This window comes from Oncorhynchus nerka, linkage group LG10, assembly GCF_034236695.1.
Source record: "Oncorhynchus nerka isolate Pitt River linkage group LG10, Oner_Uvic_2.0, whole genome shotgun sequence".
NCBI classification, from domain to species: domain Eukaryota; kingdom Metazoa; phylum Chordata; class Actinopteri; order Salmoniformes; family Salmonidae; genus Oncorhynchus; species Oncorhynchus nerka.
The window spans coordinates 38,505,920-38,523,780 of NC_088405.1; the positions used below are offsets into that span (position 1 = coordinate 38,505,920).

The window sequence follows — 17,861 nt, forward strand, 5'->3', positions numbered from 1 at the left end:
CAGTCAAGGAATTATTTCACACACCACTGATGTTTTTGCAAGTTGGAGCTTACCATAGTTGCTTTATTGATTGCGGCAGAGATGTCATTGAATGTTAGCACTGATTTCAAGAATGCATTTTTAATTATCACATAATTTTGTGTTGCAGGACTATAAGTGAAGTCACAAGAGGCAATGACATCGAGCCTGTGCAAGAGGCTAAGGACCGAGAAACCCCCTCACACCTTGAGGACCTACCCCTACCTCAGTCAGATAGAGACCTACAGGACAACGGACAGGACAGCCCTGCCAATCAAAGGAGCGTGGTCACACGCAACCTTTCCTCCACTGCCTCAAGCGGCAGGACATTGGTCAACTCTCCACCTCCCACCTCCCCCAAACTCAGCAACCAGAGGACTCCCGTTTCCGACCACCCACTCCCTCCTTCGACCACCCAATTGACTTTGTCTTCCTCTTGCCAATCGTCATCCTGCTCTCATCTGACTGGTGGTGGTGTTTTCAACAACTTCCTATTGCGTCAGGACCCTTTAACAGGGCACTTAACCCTGGTGCCAGTGCAGATAACAGTCCCTGAGTCCCTCCATGGTCTGGAGCTCAATCTGCCCCTGACCTCAAGCTCCAGCTACCTCCAGGGTCAACCCACACATCCACGGGGCCCTAGAGACCATCTGACCCCTGGCCAGGGAGCTGAACCTCTTTTGGAATGCCTTAATGGCAGACCCTCGGGCCCCAAAGCGTCCATGCCCCATCCCCACAATGGAGAAGGAGGTCCAAGGACAGGAGAAGGTGAGGGTGAACACCTATCAGAGTCCCATGGACCCCCTCAGGGAGACTCACTTCCTCCCCCCTCCCCCCTGATGAACCCTTCCCTACAAGAGGTTATTGGCCTACTCAGGGCAGAGTTTGCCTTTGATGGCTATCTGGAGAATGGTGTAGAGGATCTAGCAATGGGTAAGTAACATGAAGATTGATATTCATTCTCATGTAGCCTATGGCCCCAGATCTGTTTTCACAACTTCTACAGTTCTTCACACCAGTTGGTAAGACCACACAAACAGATATGGCACCAGGCTAGTAGCCCTATTCTCCCTGTTTTTCACCCGACTGAATTTAGTTAGGATAATTGCTTTATAGAGAGATGGAGAAAAGAGAAATTATATTTGTCACATTCGCCAATTTCAACAGGTGTAGACCTTACAGTAAAATGCTTACTTACAAGACCTTAACCAACAATGCAGTTCTAAGAAAATACAACAACAAAAAAGTAAGAGATGAAAGTAACAAATAATTGAAGAGCAGCAGTAAAATAACAATAGCGAGGTGATATACAGGGGTACTGGTACAGAGTCAATGTGTGGGGGCACCGATTAGTCGAGGTCATTTAGGTAATATGGACATGTAGGTAGAGTTATTAAAGTGACTATGCATAGATAATAACAGAGTAGCAACAGTGTAGTGAGGGGGGGTGGGGGGCAATGCAAATAGTCATTTGATTAGATGTTCAGGAGTCTTATGGCTTGGGGGTAGAAGCTGTTTAGAAGCCTCTTGGACCTAGACGTGGCGGTCTGGTACCGCTTGCCGTGCAGTAGCAGAGAGAACAGCCTACGACTAGAGTGGCTGGAGTCTTTGACAATTTTTAGGGCCTTCCTCTGACACCGCCTGGTATAGCGGTCCTGGATGGCAGGAAGCTTGGCCCCAGTGATGTACTGGGCCGTACGCACTACCCTCTGTAGTGCCTTACAGTCGGAGGCTGAGCAGTTGCCATACCAGGTAGTTATGCAACCTGTCAGGATGCTCTTGATGGTGCATATGTAAAACCTTTTGAGGATCCATGCCAAAGCTTTTCAGTCTCCTGATGGGGAATATGTTTTGTCGTGCCCTCTCCACGACTGTCTTGGTGTGCTTGGACCATGTTAGTTTGTTGGTGATGTGGACGCCAAGGAACTTGAAGCTCTCAACCTGCTCCGCTACGGCCCCATCGATGAGAATGGGAGCGTGCTCTGTCCTCCTTTTCCTGTAGTCCACAATCATCTCCTTTGTCTTGATCAAGTTGAGGGAGAGGTTGTTGTCCTTGTACCACACGGTCAGGTCTCTGACCTCCTTCCTATAGGCTGTCTCATCGTTGTCGGTGATTAGGCCTACCACTGTTGTGTCATTGGCAAACTTAATGATGTTGTTGGAGTCGTGCCTGGCCGTGCAGTCATGAGTGAACAGGGAGTACAGGAGGGGACTGAGCACGCACTCCTGAGGGGCCCCAGTGTTGAGGATCAGCGTGGCGGATGTGTTGTTACCTACCCTTACCACCTGGGGGTGGCCTGTCAGGAAGTCCAGTTGCAGAGGGAGGTGTTTAGTCCTAGGGTCCTTAGCGTAGTGATGAGCTTTGAGGGCCCTATGGTGTTGAACGCTGAGCTGTAGTCAATGAATAGCATTCTCACATAGGTGTTCCTTTTGTCCAGGTGGGAAAGGGCAGTGTGGAGTGCAATAGAGATTGCATCTTCTGTGGATGTGTTGGGGGCGGTATGCAAATTGGAGTGGGTCTAGAGTTTCTGGGATAATTGTGTTGATGTGTACCATGACCAGTCTTTCAAAGCACTTCATGGCTACAGACGTGAGTGCTACGGGTCAGTAGTAAATTTAGGCAGGTTACCTTAGTGTTCATGGGCACAGGGACTATGGTGGTCTGCTTGAAACATGTTGGTATTACAGACTGACAGGGTGAGGTTGAAAATGTCAGTGAAGACACCTGCCAGTTGGTCAGCGCATGCTCGGCGTACACGTCCTGTTAATCTGTCTGGCCCTGCAGGCTTGTGAATGTTGACCTGTTTAAAAGTTTTACTCACATCGGCTGCGGAGAGCGTGATCACACAGTCGTCCGGAACAGCTGATTCTCTCATGCATGTTTCAGTCTTACTTGCCCTGAAGCGAGCATAGAATTTATTTAGCTCGTCTGGTAGGCTCCTGTCACTGAGCAGCTCTCGGCTGTGCTTCCCTTTGTAGTCTGTAATAGTTTGCAAGCCCTGCCATTTCCGACAAGCGTCAGAGCCTGTGTAGTACGATTCAATCTTAGTCCTGAATTGACGCTTTGCCTGTTTGATGGTTTGTAAGAGGGCATAACGGGATTTATAATAAGCTTCCGGGTTAGTCACACTCCTTGAAGTGGCAGCTCTACCCTTTAGCTCAGCGTGAATGTTGCATGTAATCCATGGCTTCTGGTTGGGGTATGTGTGTACAGTCACTGTGGGGACGACGTCATCAATGCACTTATTGATGAAGACAGTGACTGATGTGGTTTACTCCTCAATGCCATCAGAAGAATATTCCAGTCTGTGCTAGCTAAACAGTCCTGTAGTTTAGCATCTGCTTTATCTGACCACTTTTATAGACCGACTCACTGATACTTCTTGCTTAGATTTGCCAAATGGAGGGCGGGGGAGAGGGAGAGCATTGTACACGTCTCTGTGTGTGGAGTAAAGGTGGTCTTGAGTTTGTTTTCCCCCCCTCTGGTTGCACATTTAACATGCTGATATAATGAGGTAAAACTGATTTAAGTTTCCCTGTATTAAAGTCCCCGGCCACTAGGAGCGCCACCTCTGGATGAGCGTTTTTTTCTGTTTGCTTATGGCTGTATACAGCTCATTGAGTAAAGTCTTAGTGCCAGCATCGGTATGTATACAGATAAAAACTCTAGGTAGATAGTGTGGTCTACAGCTTATCAAGAGATACGCTAACTCATGCTAGCAAAATCTAGAGATTTCCTTATATATCGTGCACCAGCTATTTACAAATATACATAGGCCGCCACCCCGTGTCTTACCAGAGGCTGCTGTTCTATCCTGCCGATCGAGTGTATAACCCGCCAGCTGTATGTTAATAATGTCGTCATTCAGCCACGACTCGGTGAAACATAAAACATTACAGTTTTTAATGTACCGTTGGTAGGATATACTGTACGTGCTTTTAGTTAGTCCCATTTATTTTCCAGCAATTGCACTTTGGTTAACAGTACAGATGGCAAAGGCAGACCATCATGCGAGTTGTGTCATTAAAGAGTATGGTATCTGGTGTGAACTTGTATGACAAGCTTTCTGTCTAAAAAAACTGTCATTGATGTACTGTCTCATGTTTATGTGTTTGAAGGGGAGTATTTCCTGTCTCTGAAGGACCTACAGTACCAGACATTCTGCAATGTTGTGAAGGAGAAGTTATGTGACCTTTACTGGGATGAGGACTTATTGGGAGTGCTACACTGTGTGGTCAACTACAGCCAATTATCTCTGTGAGTATGTCAGTGATTGCCCGTTTCATTGGCGATCCAAACACGGGTCTTCTCTCAATAACAGAAGCCTAACAGAAGATAAATGATACAATTGAAAAAAGATTCACACTTTCATTTATATATAGACGGAATGCATGAGGTAAATTAGGTAACGTTAGCAAGTTAGCTAGGTAACGCTAGCTAGCAGGGATCTTAGCTAGCCAGTTCAAGTTGGAACATTATTAAAAGCAAGCTGGCTACATTCTATCAAACCTGAACTGCCAATGAATAGGCTACAGTTAGCAAATCTGGCATGATAGCCAATCGAGATCCCTCCACCTTGCAGTTAAAGAAGTTATTGTTAGCAAGGTAGCTAGCTTGTTAACTTTAACAATGCAAATATTCCCCTGACATTACACATTAGCGAGAGGCTTTCTCTTTCACTAGTTACATCACAGTATCATAGCTAGCCTGGCTCGCTAGCATTATCAAATAATGTAGCTAGCTAGCATTACCAACATTTACTCACCAGTCACCCACAACACCAATCTCAGGTTTGAAGGTTGACAGCATGCAGAACTATTAGCTAGCTTTGGATGTAATTGATATCCTGGCGATCTGCACAAGATTGTTGAACAACTTTATGGAGGCCCATTTTCACTAGAGCATTTCTTGAGCAATATGTGCATTGCACATCAAGCTATTCCCAAAGATAATGGCATGGGAAGTAACCACACCATGTTGTTTTGAGAAGACTCTTTCTCTTTGCATAATATTGTTTACCCACAAGTCAAATTATCTCATGAAAGTTTGTAATTCCTGGGGGGGGGGAATGCCATTAACAATTGTGATTACCTTTGTGCAAAGGAAGGAAGCGAAGTATTGGCCAAACCCCTCCCTTCTCCCTTCTAATTTCACCTGTGTTTATCATGGCCAAAAAAGCACATTTTTGTTTTCAGATAATTTTATTTTTTTACAATACAGCCAATTTTGACTTTGTGGCTGCATAATCTAGTGGAAACAGTTTCTTCCTCACACTGGCTTGAAAATCACTGCACCAGTTTAAGCACCAATTTTGCCCAATTCTGATTCATCAAATAATCAACCAACAAAACCCCAAAACCAGGAACTACTGCTGCTCGTAATCACATAATTCTAATTGAGCCTTGACAGATTCTCGCCATTGTATCGGTCCACGAGAATCAATCCACGACAAATTACTCCATGCATGACAATTCTCCCTAGGCATTACCACCATGTGTTAATGTGTTAATTATAATCCAAACCCAACCTTTGTGTAAATTGTGACAAACTTACTTTTAAAAAAAAACGCTGTTTTAGACGAGACCGACTTTATGACCGAAATTATCCTATTTACACTTTGTAGTCAATTTTGACCCTAAAATAATTGTTTTGGATGTTGATGCCATATACACCATTTTCAAAAAGAGCAGTTGCTTTTTCGATTCAGTCACTCTTTAATTTACGACCTTAAACTAAAAATAATGCCGTTGTCATAAAACTGTCTTTAGCTGGAAGGGCTGTCAATACTATAAGAAGGATTTAGTTCTCCTTAAAAGTATTCTCCGTCAACAAGCTTAGTTCGTCTCTCTGAGCAGGGGAAAAGCCCAAAATTGGCAGTGTTCAGAATGTTAATTTCTCTCACGTGAGTCCTCAACAACTCATAGGCACTTTAGATGCTACAACCACTCCCCCTTACACACACACACATGCACGCACACTCCATTCATAATCAGCATTCACAGAAGATGCACTTCAGACACACACTTCCACTGGCTCTGGCTTTCTCCAGCAAGTTTTTTGTTTGTCTCGGGAATATTGGCTTGGCACCATTAATGAGCTACTTATGGTTCTTCCTCACCTAACAGAGTCATAAGGATCCTTGAGGAGTGTACATGAATGAAGGAAAAGGTGAAATGACTCACCCCTTTTCTGTTCCTACTTATGCAGACCAAGACAGATGGAGGGGCACATGAGTGTGGTGAGGAGATGTGCAGCTTGTCAGTTTACTTAGATACTGTTTCATCTCATGGTTGCCGTGCTCTTAACGGCTGGGGCAGTGTGTTGAGATCATTTTTCATCTTCTGTGGTGATGATACAGACCGAGATCACAGCCTTGGACAGACAGACAAACAATGCTCTGAGTGGAGATTTTAGACTGTCAACTGGAGTAGCCTTTCACTGCTAGGGCAGCTTATTGGAAAGATGACGCCGGAAGGGATGGCTGCCGTTTTATGGGGTCTTAACCAACCGTGCTATTTTTTTATTTTATTTTTTTGCATTTTTTTGTAACTTATTTTGTACATGATGTTGCTGCTACCATCTCTTATGACAGAAAAGAGCTTCTGGACATCAGAACAGCGATTACTCACCTCGAATTGGACTAATAATTTTTCTTTAATGAGTCGGATGGGAAGGATATACTCCAAACACCCAAACAGGCCCTCATCCCCGTCATTCGCTGGAGAAAGAACAGAGATTTTGCGGAAAGAGATCGAGGTGCCTTGTGAGGATCAGGCGACGAGTGACTAATCTGCCTTTGCCATCCGTACTGCTGAAAGCACATATATCCTACCAATGGGACATTAAAAACTGTAATATCTTACGTTTCACCGAGTCGTGGCTGAACGACAACATTAATAACATATATATAACAATAACAAACATTCACACTGAGCTAAAGGGTAGAGCTGCCGCTTTTAAGGAGCTATGCCCTCTGACGAACCATCAAACAGGCAAAGCGTCAATACAGGACTAAGATCGAATCATACAACACATGCTCCGACGCTTAGACTACAAAGGGAAGCGCAAAACAACGCCGTATTAAAAAAATGTAAATTTAAACTATTATACAAAATTCTTGCAACCAATAGAATGTTATATATATTATTATATATGTAACTGTCCATATGTAGTTCGTTTTTGGTCACAGGTCCAGGAATGGCTGAAGAATTGCAACATTTACCTAGAACTAACGCTGCAGATAGCAATACTGGGTGATTTGAAAAGTCATAATATTTATTTAATTTACCTAGTCTGTAGGAGCTATGAGAATAGAAAGGTTCAGTACTTTTGAAGCAGATCCACAGATGATGCAATCTCTATTGCGCTCCACACTGTCCTTTCACTCCTGGACAAAAGGAACACCCATGTGAGAATGCTATTCATTGACTACAACTCAGCGTTCAACATCATAGTGCCCTCAAAGCTCATCACGTAGGGGCCTCTGCCAGATGGTAAGGGTAGATAACAACACATCCGCCACGCTGATCCTCAACGTGGAGGCCCCTCAGGGGTGCGTGCTCAGTCCCCTCCTGTATTCCCTGTTCACTCATGACTGCACGAACTGGCATGACTCCAACACCATCATTAAGTTTGCCAATGACACAACAGTGGTAGGCCTGACCACCGACAACGATGAAACGGCCTATAGGGAGGAGGTCAGAGACCTGACCATGTGGTACAAGGACAACAACCTCTCCCTCAACTTGATCAAGACAAATGAGATGATTGTGGACTAAAGGAAAATGAGGGCCGAGCACGCCCTCATTCTCGTCGACTGGGCTGTAGTGGAGCAGGTTGAGAGCTTCATGTTCCTTGGTTTCCCCATAACCAACAAACAAACATGTTCCAAGCACACCAAGACAGTCGTGAAGAGGGCACGACAAAATCTATTTCACCTCAGGAGACTGAAAGGATTTGGCATGGCTCCTCAGATCCTCAAAAGGTTTTACAGCTGCACCATCGAGGGCATCCTGACGAGTTGCATCATTGCCTGGTATGGAAACGGCTCGGCTTCTGACCGCAAGGCACTACAGAGGGTAGTGCGTACAACCCAGTACATCACCGGGGCCAAGCTTCCTGCCATCCAGGACCTCTATACCAGGCGGTGTCAGAGGAAGGCCCTAAAAACCACCCTAGTCATAGACTGTTCTCTCTGCTGTCACACGGCAAGCAGTACCGGGGCGCCAAGTTTAGGTCCAAAAGACTCCTTAACAGCTTCTACCCCCAAACCATAAGACTCCTGAACATCTATCAAATGGCTACCCAGACTATTTGCATTGCCCCCCCCCCCTTCTACACTGCTGCTACTCTCTGTTCTTATCTATGCATAGTCACTTTAATAACTCTACCTACATGTACATATTACCTTAACACCAGTGCCACCGCACATTGACTATGTACTGGTATCCCCTGTATATAGCCCTGCTATTGTTATTTACTGCTGCTCTTTAATTATTTGTTATTTTTATCACTTACTTTTGTTAGGTATTTTCTTAAAACTGCATTGTGGTTAAGCGCTTGTAAGTAAGCATTTCACTATAAGGTTGTATTTGGAGCATATGACAAATACATTTTGATTTGGTGCTGGAACGCTAGGCTTTGGATACAAACAGAACAACTCTGCTTTGGATGCAAACCGTTTTGGACCACTCAACCCCAGCAGTCAGATGCTAAGGAGCCACTAAGGATTGTTTTTTTTTTTCAAGCTAATTATTGATTGTTTTGTTCTGATTAATTAATTTATGTTGGCCTACTTAATTGTTTTAATTATGCCTGTGAGGAGTGGGCTTGTTTCAATTATCGGTCTAGATTTCTCATATGATTATTTGTCTGAACTTTCAGTTGCTGTGTTTTCGTATTGACTGAGTTGTTAATTCCCGCTATTTAGTTTGCATTGTTTATGTTCTGTCTAACTACTGTCTGATGTTTCAATTACTTTTCAGTCTGAGCTCTTATAATATGCGTTCCATTTGATTGAATTAGTGTGTTTTGCCTGTTTTTGTCTGTGTTTATGTGTTTGTCTAGTGGTCGGTGTGTGTGGCTGTGATGTTTGTGACTAGCTGTGACTGTTGTTCTGTGTTTACTCTCTCCCTCTGGCTGCTGATGTGCCATATTTAGAAGCTCTAATGAACAGTCTCCATCAAAGCCATGGCAAAGGGCAGCCACCTCACCCCTGAGTGCTACCAGCTGTATAGCAGAGGAGAGGGAGGCACTGCTTTGAGTCTCCAGAGTGGCGCATCGGTCAAAGGCCCTGCATCGCAGTGTTGTGGCTTCACTACAGCCTGGGGTTCGATCCTGGGTTTTGGCATAACCAGCCATGACCTGAGAGTCAATCAATCAATTGTATTTATAAAGCCCTTCTTACATCAGCTGATGTCACAAAGTGCTGTACAGAAACCCAGCCTAAAACCCCAAACAGCAAGCAATGCAGGTGTAGATGCATGGTGACTAGGAAAAACTCCCTAGGAAGAAACTTAAGAGGAACCAGGCTGTGAGGGGTGGCCAGTTCTCTTCTGGCTGTGCCGAGTGGAGATTATAACAGAACATGACCAAGATGTTCAAATGTTCATAGATGACCAGCCGGGTCAAATAATAATAATCACAGTGGTTGTAGAGGGTGCAAGAGGTCAGCACCTCAGGAGTAAATGTCAGTTGGCTTTTCATAGCCGATCATTCAGAGTATCTCTACCGCTCCTGCTGTCTCTAGAGAGTTGAAAACAGCAGGTCTGGGACAAGGTAGCACGTCCGGTGAACAGGTCAGGGTTCCATAGCCGCAGGCAGAACAGTTGAAACTGGAGCAGCAGCACGACCAGGTGGACTGGGGACAGCAAGGAGTCATCAGGCCAGGTAGTCCTGAGGCATGGTCCTTGGGCTCAGGTCCTCTGAGAGAATTAGAGAGGATTAGAGAGAGCATACTTAAATTCACACAGGACACCGGATAAGACAGGAGAAATACTCCAGATATAACAGACTGTCCCCTCTACACAAACTATTGCAGCATAAATACTGGAGGCTGAGACAGGAGGTATCAGGAGACACTGTGGCCCCATCCGACGATAACCCCGGACAGGGCCAAACAGGCAGGATATAACCCCACCCACTTTGCCAAAGCCCAGCCCCCACATCACTAGAGGGATATCTTCAACCACCAATTTACTATCCTGAGACAAGGCTGAGTATAGCCCACTAAGATCTCCCTCATGGCAAGAACCCAAGGGGAATCTCATTGGGGAGAATAAAAGGGGTCAAATTACAACAACAAAAATGCTTTGAAGTAGTAGGGTTTTAGATTTGCCAGAGGTGGCACGAGACCAGAGGTGGCAGAGCGGAGTGCTCGGGTTGGGGTGTAGGGTTTGTTGAGCATAGCCTGAAGGTAAGGGAGGGGCAGTTCCTCTTGCTTCTCCATTGGATAGTACCATGGTCTTGTGGTGGATGCAAACTTTGACTGGAAGCCAGTGGAGTGTGCAGGGGAGCGGTGTGACATGGGAGAACTTTGGAAGGTTGAACACCAGGTGGGCTGCAGCGTTCCGGATAAGTTGCATGGGTTTGATGGCACAAGCGGGGAGCCCAGCCAACAGCGAGTTGCTGTAGTCCAGACGGGAGATGACAAGTGCCTCAATTAGAACATGCTCCACTTCCTGTGTAAGGTAGAGTCGTACTCTACAAATGTTATAAAGCATGAACCTGCAGGATTGAGTCACTGCTTTGATGTTTGCAGATAACAACAGGGTGTTGTCTATGGTCACGCCAATGTTCTTTGCACTCTGGAAGGGGGACACCGTGGAGTTGTCAACCACAATTGAGAGATCTTTGAGCGGCCAGGCCTTTCTCGGGAGGAAGAGCAGGTCTGTCTTGTCGAGGTTGAGCTTGAGGTGGTGGGCCGACATCCAAGCTGAGATATCTGGCAGGCATGCAGAGATGTGTGTCGCCACCTGAGTGTCAGAAGGGGGGGAGGAGAAAAGTAGTTGTGTGTCATCCGCATAGCAATGATAGGAGAGGATATGACAGAGACAAGTATCTTGGTGGATAGAGAGAAGAGGGCCTAGAACCGAGCCCTGGGGGGCACCAGCAGTGAGAGGACATGGTGCAGACACAGATCCTCTCCATGTCACCTGGAGCGGCCTGCCAGGTAGGATGCAATCCAAAAGTGTGTAGAGCCTGAAACGCCCAGCCCTGAGAGGGTAGAGAATAGGATCTGATGGTTCACAGTGTTGAAGGTAATGGATAGATTTAGGAGGATGAGAACAGGATAGAGATTTAGCTTTGGCAGTGTGGAGAGCCTCCGTCACACAGAGAAGAGCAGTCTGTCGAGTGACTCGTTTTGAAGTCCGCCTGGTTAGGGTCAAGAACATTGTTCTGAGTGAGATATCGAAAGAGTTGGTCAGAAACACCACACTCAAGTTTTTTGGAAAGAAAATAAATAAGGGCTACCGGTCTGTAGTTTTTGACGTGACAGGAGTCAAGTAGGAAAGAAATTAATCGAAGGCAGACGTCAGGGCGTTGAAGTCACCAAGTACGAAGAGCGGTAAGCCATCGTCAGGAAATTAGCTTACCAAGGTGTCAAGCTCATTGAGGAACTCTAAGGACACCTGGTGGGCGATAGATGACAACAATGTTAAGCTTAAGTGGACAAGTGACCGTGACAGCATAGAATTCAAATGAGGAGATGGGCAGGTGAGACAGGAGAAAATAAATACACATTTCCACTTAGGAGAAATGAGTAACCCTGTGCCACCACTGCGACGATCAGACGCTCTCAACCTGAACTATGAGAGTAAACGTAGTCAGATGAAGAGAGAGTAGCTGGAGTGGCAGTGTTCTCTGTGGTGATCCATGTCTCCGTCAAGTCCAAAAGGTTAAGGGACTGAAGAGCAGCATAGGCTGAGATCGGCAGTCCCAAACGCTGCCCGAGACCAGGAATTCCACATGGGTTGTGCGCGCAGGGTACACTAAATTAGAAGGGTTGCAGCTAAGGGGTGGGGAGCGTCTGTAAAGCCTACAGGGGGAGGAGCGAACTAGGATAGAAAACACACACATAGTTGCCAAAGCTACAAAATAGCAAATTGAGATTGAGAATAACTAGGTAAAATAATCAAGGGAGACAGTGGTGTGGAGCCTTCCTCTCGTAACACTGCAGAAAAACTTGGCAGAACCCTCTCTGTTTCGGCGACAATCTTAGTTTAGCGACGAGACCGCTGCTTACAGCTGCCGCTTTGAAAACAGGCGAGACTGAAGTACTAATTGCTAATTGCCTTGCAAAGGTGAAGAGCACACAAGCACACCTCCCGGTACTAATTGCTGATTGCCTAGGAGAGGTGAAACCGCTCCAATACAGCCACTGATTAACAAAACAACAACAGTCACAAATTGCCCTGCCCCTTAATCCTGGTTGATGTGTCAACAATCATCTGCAAGTTAATAGCATTCAGCAGTTCACACACTAAGTAGGCGACTGGGAAGACAGGCAGCACTTAAAGGAGATGGCCCTAGCTAGCAAAAACAAAGACAGTAATTATACTCATAATGTAGATATCAGGAGTCCTCTAGCAATATAATTTAGCACCATTACTTCACAACTGTCATCACTGTTACCATGACTTCACAACTGTCATCGCTGTTAGCATTATCATGATACATGTCTGTGAGATGACGTAGTTAGATGAAGTTGTATACTGTAGCGAGGTGTTGTGACAAATCCAGCAGTTGAATCAAGTTGTTAGGAGAATGATTGGCGGTTGGATTAACTTGTTAAGAGCACAGTTTATTCAAGATGGCTCAAATCACACTGTGATGTTACAATGATCTCCTCAGCTGGAGAGAGTTGTTGTGGAAACAGGCACAGGCACAGTCACTTCCTTTCCATCTACACGCGCCAATACATAGAATTAGCATAATAATGCATACTCAAACAGACGCCTAAAGACCCATTGGTAACAGACACTGCACACTTGCACGAACCTTCAGTTTCACACAAAATACTTTGTGAGATGATAAATCAGAGCAAAAATAGTCTGCTCACACTGGAAGGTGGAGGACGCCTGTGATGCAGAATCAAACAATATACCAAGGTTAGCGTTTAACAGCATACCATATAACAAATTTAATAGAGCCTTTCACCAAAAGAAAGCTTCAGCCTTGCGAGAATTCCACCTCTCAAATTCTCTGCACACACAGATGTGTGCATGAACACACACACACGAACACACATACGGACTACCTGACCCATCCATTTTCTCTCTCTTCCTGCTCTGCCATGTGTCCTGGTCCAGGATTGAGAGCTGCTGAGTGTTTGGTTAAGGGGGCTATGGAGAGTGCCGAGCATCCAGTGGGGGGCGGCGATGAAAGCCCCTCTGAAGCTGACTCTCTATGGGGGACGGACGAGCCACTGAGGGTGGGACCCCGAGGACCAGATGAGCCCTGACTGCTGCGAGGACATGGAGGACACAGAATCTCTGGTGTCTCATTGTCTCCTCTCCCCCAGCTCAGGAGCAGAGGTGTCCAGCCACAGCCCAGCCTGGGCCCTGGCCTTCTATGGAGGGGACTGTTTTAGTCAGGATGTGGTGGAATATGCTAGGAACTTGGGACAGCATAGTGAGTCCCCGTGCCTGGAGCTGAAAACACAGGTGGGTAACCTGGGAGGAAAAGCTATTGAGCTTAAATATAATAGACTAGCTATGAATGATGACAGACCATACAGATACCATGGTCTCAATGTTTGGAATAGTGATTTTTTTGTAAATGTGTAAATATGTGACTCTCATTTTAGAAGACGTGGTAAATGTATACTGTCTGAATCTTCAAAGATTCAACATGATTAGTTACTACTTTCTACCAAATGGTACATAATGAAAAAGTTACATGCATCTGAAATAAACAATAATTAGTTTTTATATCATAATTATATGAATATCTATATAAATGCCAGAAAAACAAGCAGACTAAAATAAAGCGAAATCATGTTTAATGTTTAAGGCAAGTAGTGTCATTGCCTAAGGCTGTTCTAATTCTACTGTTCAACATTCACTAAATGCCCACTATATTCAAAGGACTCCTCTCTCTTTAAAATGGATTTTATCCAGGTAGTGTTTGTTGCATTGCAGCCAATGATGAAGCTGTATTCATTTCATTATGGCATTACGGTAATGCCAATTACATAGGAGTGGCACTTTTGATATAAAGCATGCACTTTCTATTAGTCTCATTTAAAATGAATGGATTGAATGATGACCTATCGTAGTCTGAGCATGCACAAAATAGTATCATTGACATAATTTACTATGAATAATTTAACTAATGAATAATTAATTGGTAATTACACTTTCAGTGAAACTCCATGTTTGGATAAGTGCATGCATTTCATGAAAAAGCTAAGAGATTATTAGTTAAAACCAAGCAAAACAACATTATTAGCTGAAGCAAATCAGCATATAATCATGATTTGAGGCGAATAGGAAGAGAGTTGGAGGTTTTAGGGTAATTGGCACGTTATTTTCTCCATATCTATCTACCCTTCGACATAAAAGTCATTATCATGTGTAATAGAATAATGATGGCCTGTCCTCTCTGTATGCTTTGATGGTAATTATGTACGTTTTTACCTGCTCCTTCAGTGGAATAGTCTGACCTTAATAGACCGACTGCCTTTGAAAAGCAACAAATCCCTTTGAAAACGGCCTATGTGGCATCGATATGAGTCCGAAACAGTTATTCTAGTGTCAAAATGTACTACAAAGTGTAAATAGTCAGTCATCAAGTCAGTCTTGTCTAAAATGGAGTTTGAAAAATCTGTGCGTCACAACGGGTAAATGAAGGTTGGGTTTTGATTTGACGATGGGGGTGAACAGCGGTGTTGTTTGCTCTCTATCAAATTGCATAGACAGTGAGATAGACCTGCCCGGCAGCTCCGACTTTGTTTACATAAGACAAGTCACACATATATTTACTTCAGAAATAAGAGCACCAAAATCCTTAATGTAAACGTGTGCAACTAAAACATCCTCTGCAAAAACGTCAAAATGAATTACAGATTTATTGAGTTACATTAGATTCATTTTGGTGATTTTGATGATGTGAAATAGGCTTATGCGTCTACGGTGTCTCATGGGGAAAAAACATAATTAACCAAACGCGGAATCGGTCAGGAAACACCTCCAAGACTGAAATCTTGTTTTTCGAATGAGCAACAGATAAACATGCGTGCTAATCAGCGTGTTCAGTGGCTCTTTAAGAGCCATGGGTCCATATTGGTGTTATATTGTACTCTAACGCCCTGTTTCCATTGGCACTTTGAAGTTAACCCGGGTTGGGCTAGTCTTGGATGGCTAGATCGAATTATGTTTCCACCACAGCCTTCAGAAACGAGAAATTATGTCATGTTGCTAGGTAACCAATATGTGACTGCAGCTGGTTTCGCAAATGTTGCTAGCTAGCTTTTAATTCCCTCTAGCCATGCTGTAACTAACCCATACTCATGCCAGTGAGACTCAGAGCCATGTATTTAGCATGCTAACATTAGCTAGCTAAACAGTATTGTCACTAGCGTAACAGGCTAGCTAGCTAGCTTAATTCCTACCTTGCCACTGCTTTGGCTATTAGCTAACCAAGCAAACCAGACAGGTTTGATATAATATAGCTAGCTAGCTTTCAATACGACCTGGCCTACTAAAACCCCTGCTAGCCCACATTAGCTAGCTAACTAGCTTGTTTCAAATCTGATTTGCTAGCTAACGTTAGGTAGCTAGTATTCGAGGGCTGACTGTTCTCATAAAAGTTTGTGTTATTGCAAAAATGTATTGAAGGGTCCAGCTATGGTGGTAATTCGTGTAATGTCTGACTACTACAGTACTGATTGTCCATGTGCTAGCTACCAGCAACACAAGCCCAGACGAGCAAGCTAAAAGTCGTCAGCACCCAGTAGTGATCAGCCGGACTGTGTTAAATATTTGTCAAAAAACCACTTAGTCAGACAACATTTGAATTTCTCCCCTAAAATTAAGAGAACTAAAACTATATTTAATAATTGGCTACAAAGAGATCTTTCTATACTTGGGAGAGTACTTCTGTTCAAGGCAGAGGGACTGTCTCGTTTTGTGTACACCTCATTATCGTTGTGTGTAAATCCAGCTACTTGTAAAGAGATCAATAAGACCTTTCTTGACTTCATCTGGAAAAATAAGTCTCACAAACTAAAAAAATATGTCCTTTCTAACCATAGAGCTGAAGGCGGTCTAGAAGTGTTGGACTTTGTTGACATAAATAACACTTTCAAGATAAACTGGTTGAAAAAATGTTTGCTCATACTGATTCAATATGGTATTTCATTCCAAATAATGTGTTTAATAAATTGGGAGGTCTTCAATTTTTACTGAAATGTAATTATATTCCTGAAAGATTACCTGCTAAATTGGCTAGGTTTCACCAACAAGCTTTACTGGCATGGAAAATATGTTTCCTGCACAATTTCTCCCCTCATAAAGCTCTTTTGTGGAATAATTCAGACATAACTGTAAGGAATAAGTCATTGTTCTACCCCAGCTGGCATGAGAGGAATATTGACTTTGTCCTTGATATTTTCGACAACAAGGGTAATATTCTCACATATGAACAATTTATAACATTGAAAGAGTTTCCAATACCTTTCACAGAGTTTATTTCAGTGATCAAAGCCGTTCCCAGTGGTCTAACTACACTTATGAAAAGTCATCTTAATTTTGGGAATGATCACAAAGTTTATCCAGAACTCAGATTGGAAGGCGTGGGCTTACTTGAGAAATCTTGTTGTAATAAATATATAAGACAAATTCTTCATTCACAAAACCAACTTACACCGAGAGGAAAGTTTTTCTGGAACATGCCTATTCCTGACATTGTCTGGAAAAATGCATGGTTAAGGCCTTACAAATACTGTATACCAAACAAAGTTAAGGAAGTGCACTTCAACATTTTGCATAAGATATATCCATGTAATTCTATGATGTCCAAATTTGTGGCTATTGATGATATCTGTGTTTTCTGTGAAAAAGAAGGTGAGAATCTGTCTCACTTGTTCTTTGAATGTAAATTTGTATCCGAATTTTGGGAAAACCTTGCAAAGTACTTATTTACCATTATGAACACTGCCTATAATTTTAACATAAAATATATAATATGTTACAATTGTAATGATAACAAAACCACTGAAATGATTGTTTTTTTATTTTATTCTTGTTGCCAAATACTTTATACACAAACAAAAATTCCAAAATTACCCATTTTTCTGATTGAATTTAATTATCTTATTAAAACACTAACCCTAGTGAATAACAAAAAGAATAACATCTTCATGAATCATTATAATAAGATATTTTCAGAGTGAATATAATTGCACTTAAATTGTTTCTTTTTTGTATTTTATTTCTATTTCTGTATGTTTGAGCATTGTTAATACCTGTGTTTGGTTTGCTAGACATGTTTGATGTAGCAATGTAAGTTGATTTTTGTATTATGAATAATAAAAAATAAAAAAGTAGTGATCAGCCGGTGGTTGCATAGTAACGGCGTCACCAGCCTGAATTCGAATTGAGCTGGGGTTCCCTCGACCCAGCTTGATTTTGAGAATTCCATTCGAGCCAGCTCTAATTTGGCCTTCATTTTAAGTGTCAGTGGAAACGGGGCTTAAAAGGCTCTTTGTGTACTGTATGTACACCTTTGGGGAAATGGTTAATAATGGGTTCTTCGGCTATCCCTGCTACGACAACATTTTCACCCAAAGAAAAACCGAACCTTTGGGGAAAAGGTTCTACCTGTGAACAAACAATAAGGG

General features: G+C 43.4%; 1 protein-coding gene across 1 annotated transcript in view; it reads left to right on the top strand.

The window, feature by feature from the left end:
- LOC115134912 (kinase non-catalytic C-lobe domain-containing protein 1-like) overlaps positions 1–17,861 on the top strand; it is a 49,727-nt gene that overhangs the window by 14,627 nt on the left and 17,239 nt on the right. Inside the window, 6 exon segments of the mRNA XM_065023305.1 lie at positions 149–951; positions 4,138–4,276; positions 9,179–9,269; positions 12,872–12,902; positions 13,330–13,451; positions 13,453–13,683. Coding sequence (XP_064879377.1) covers positions 149–951; positions 4,138–4,276; positions 9,179–9,269; positions 12,872–12,902; positions 13,330–13,451; positions 13,453–13,683 — 1,417 coding nt within the window.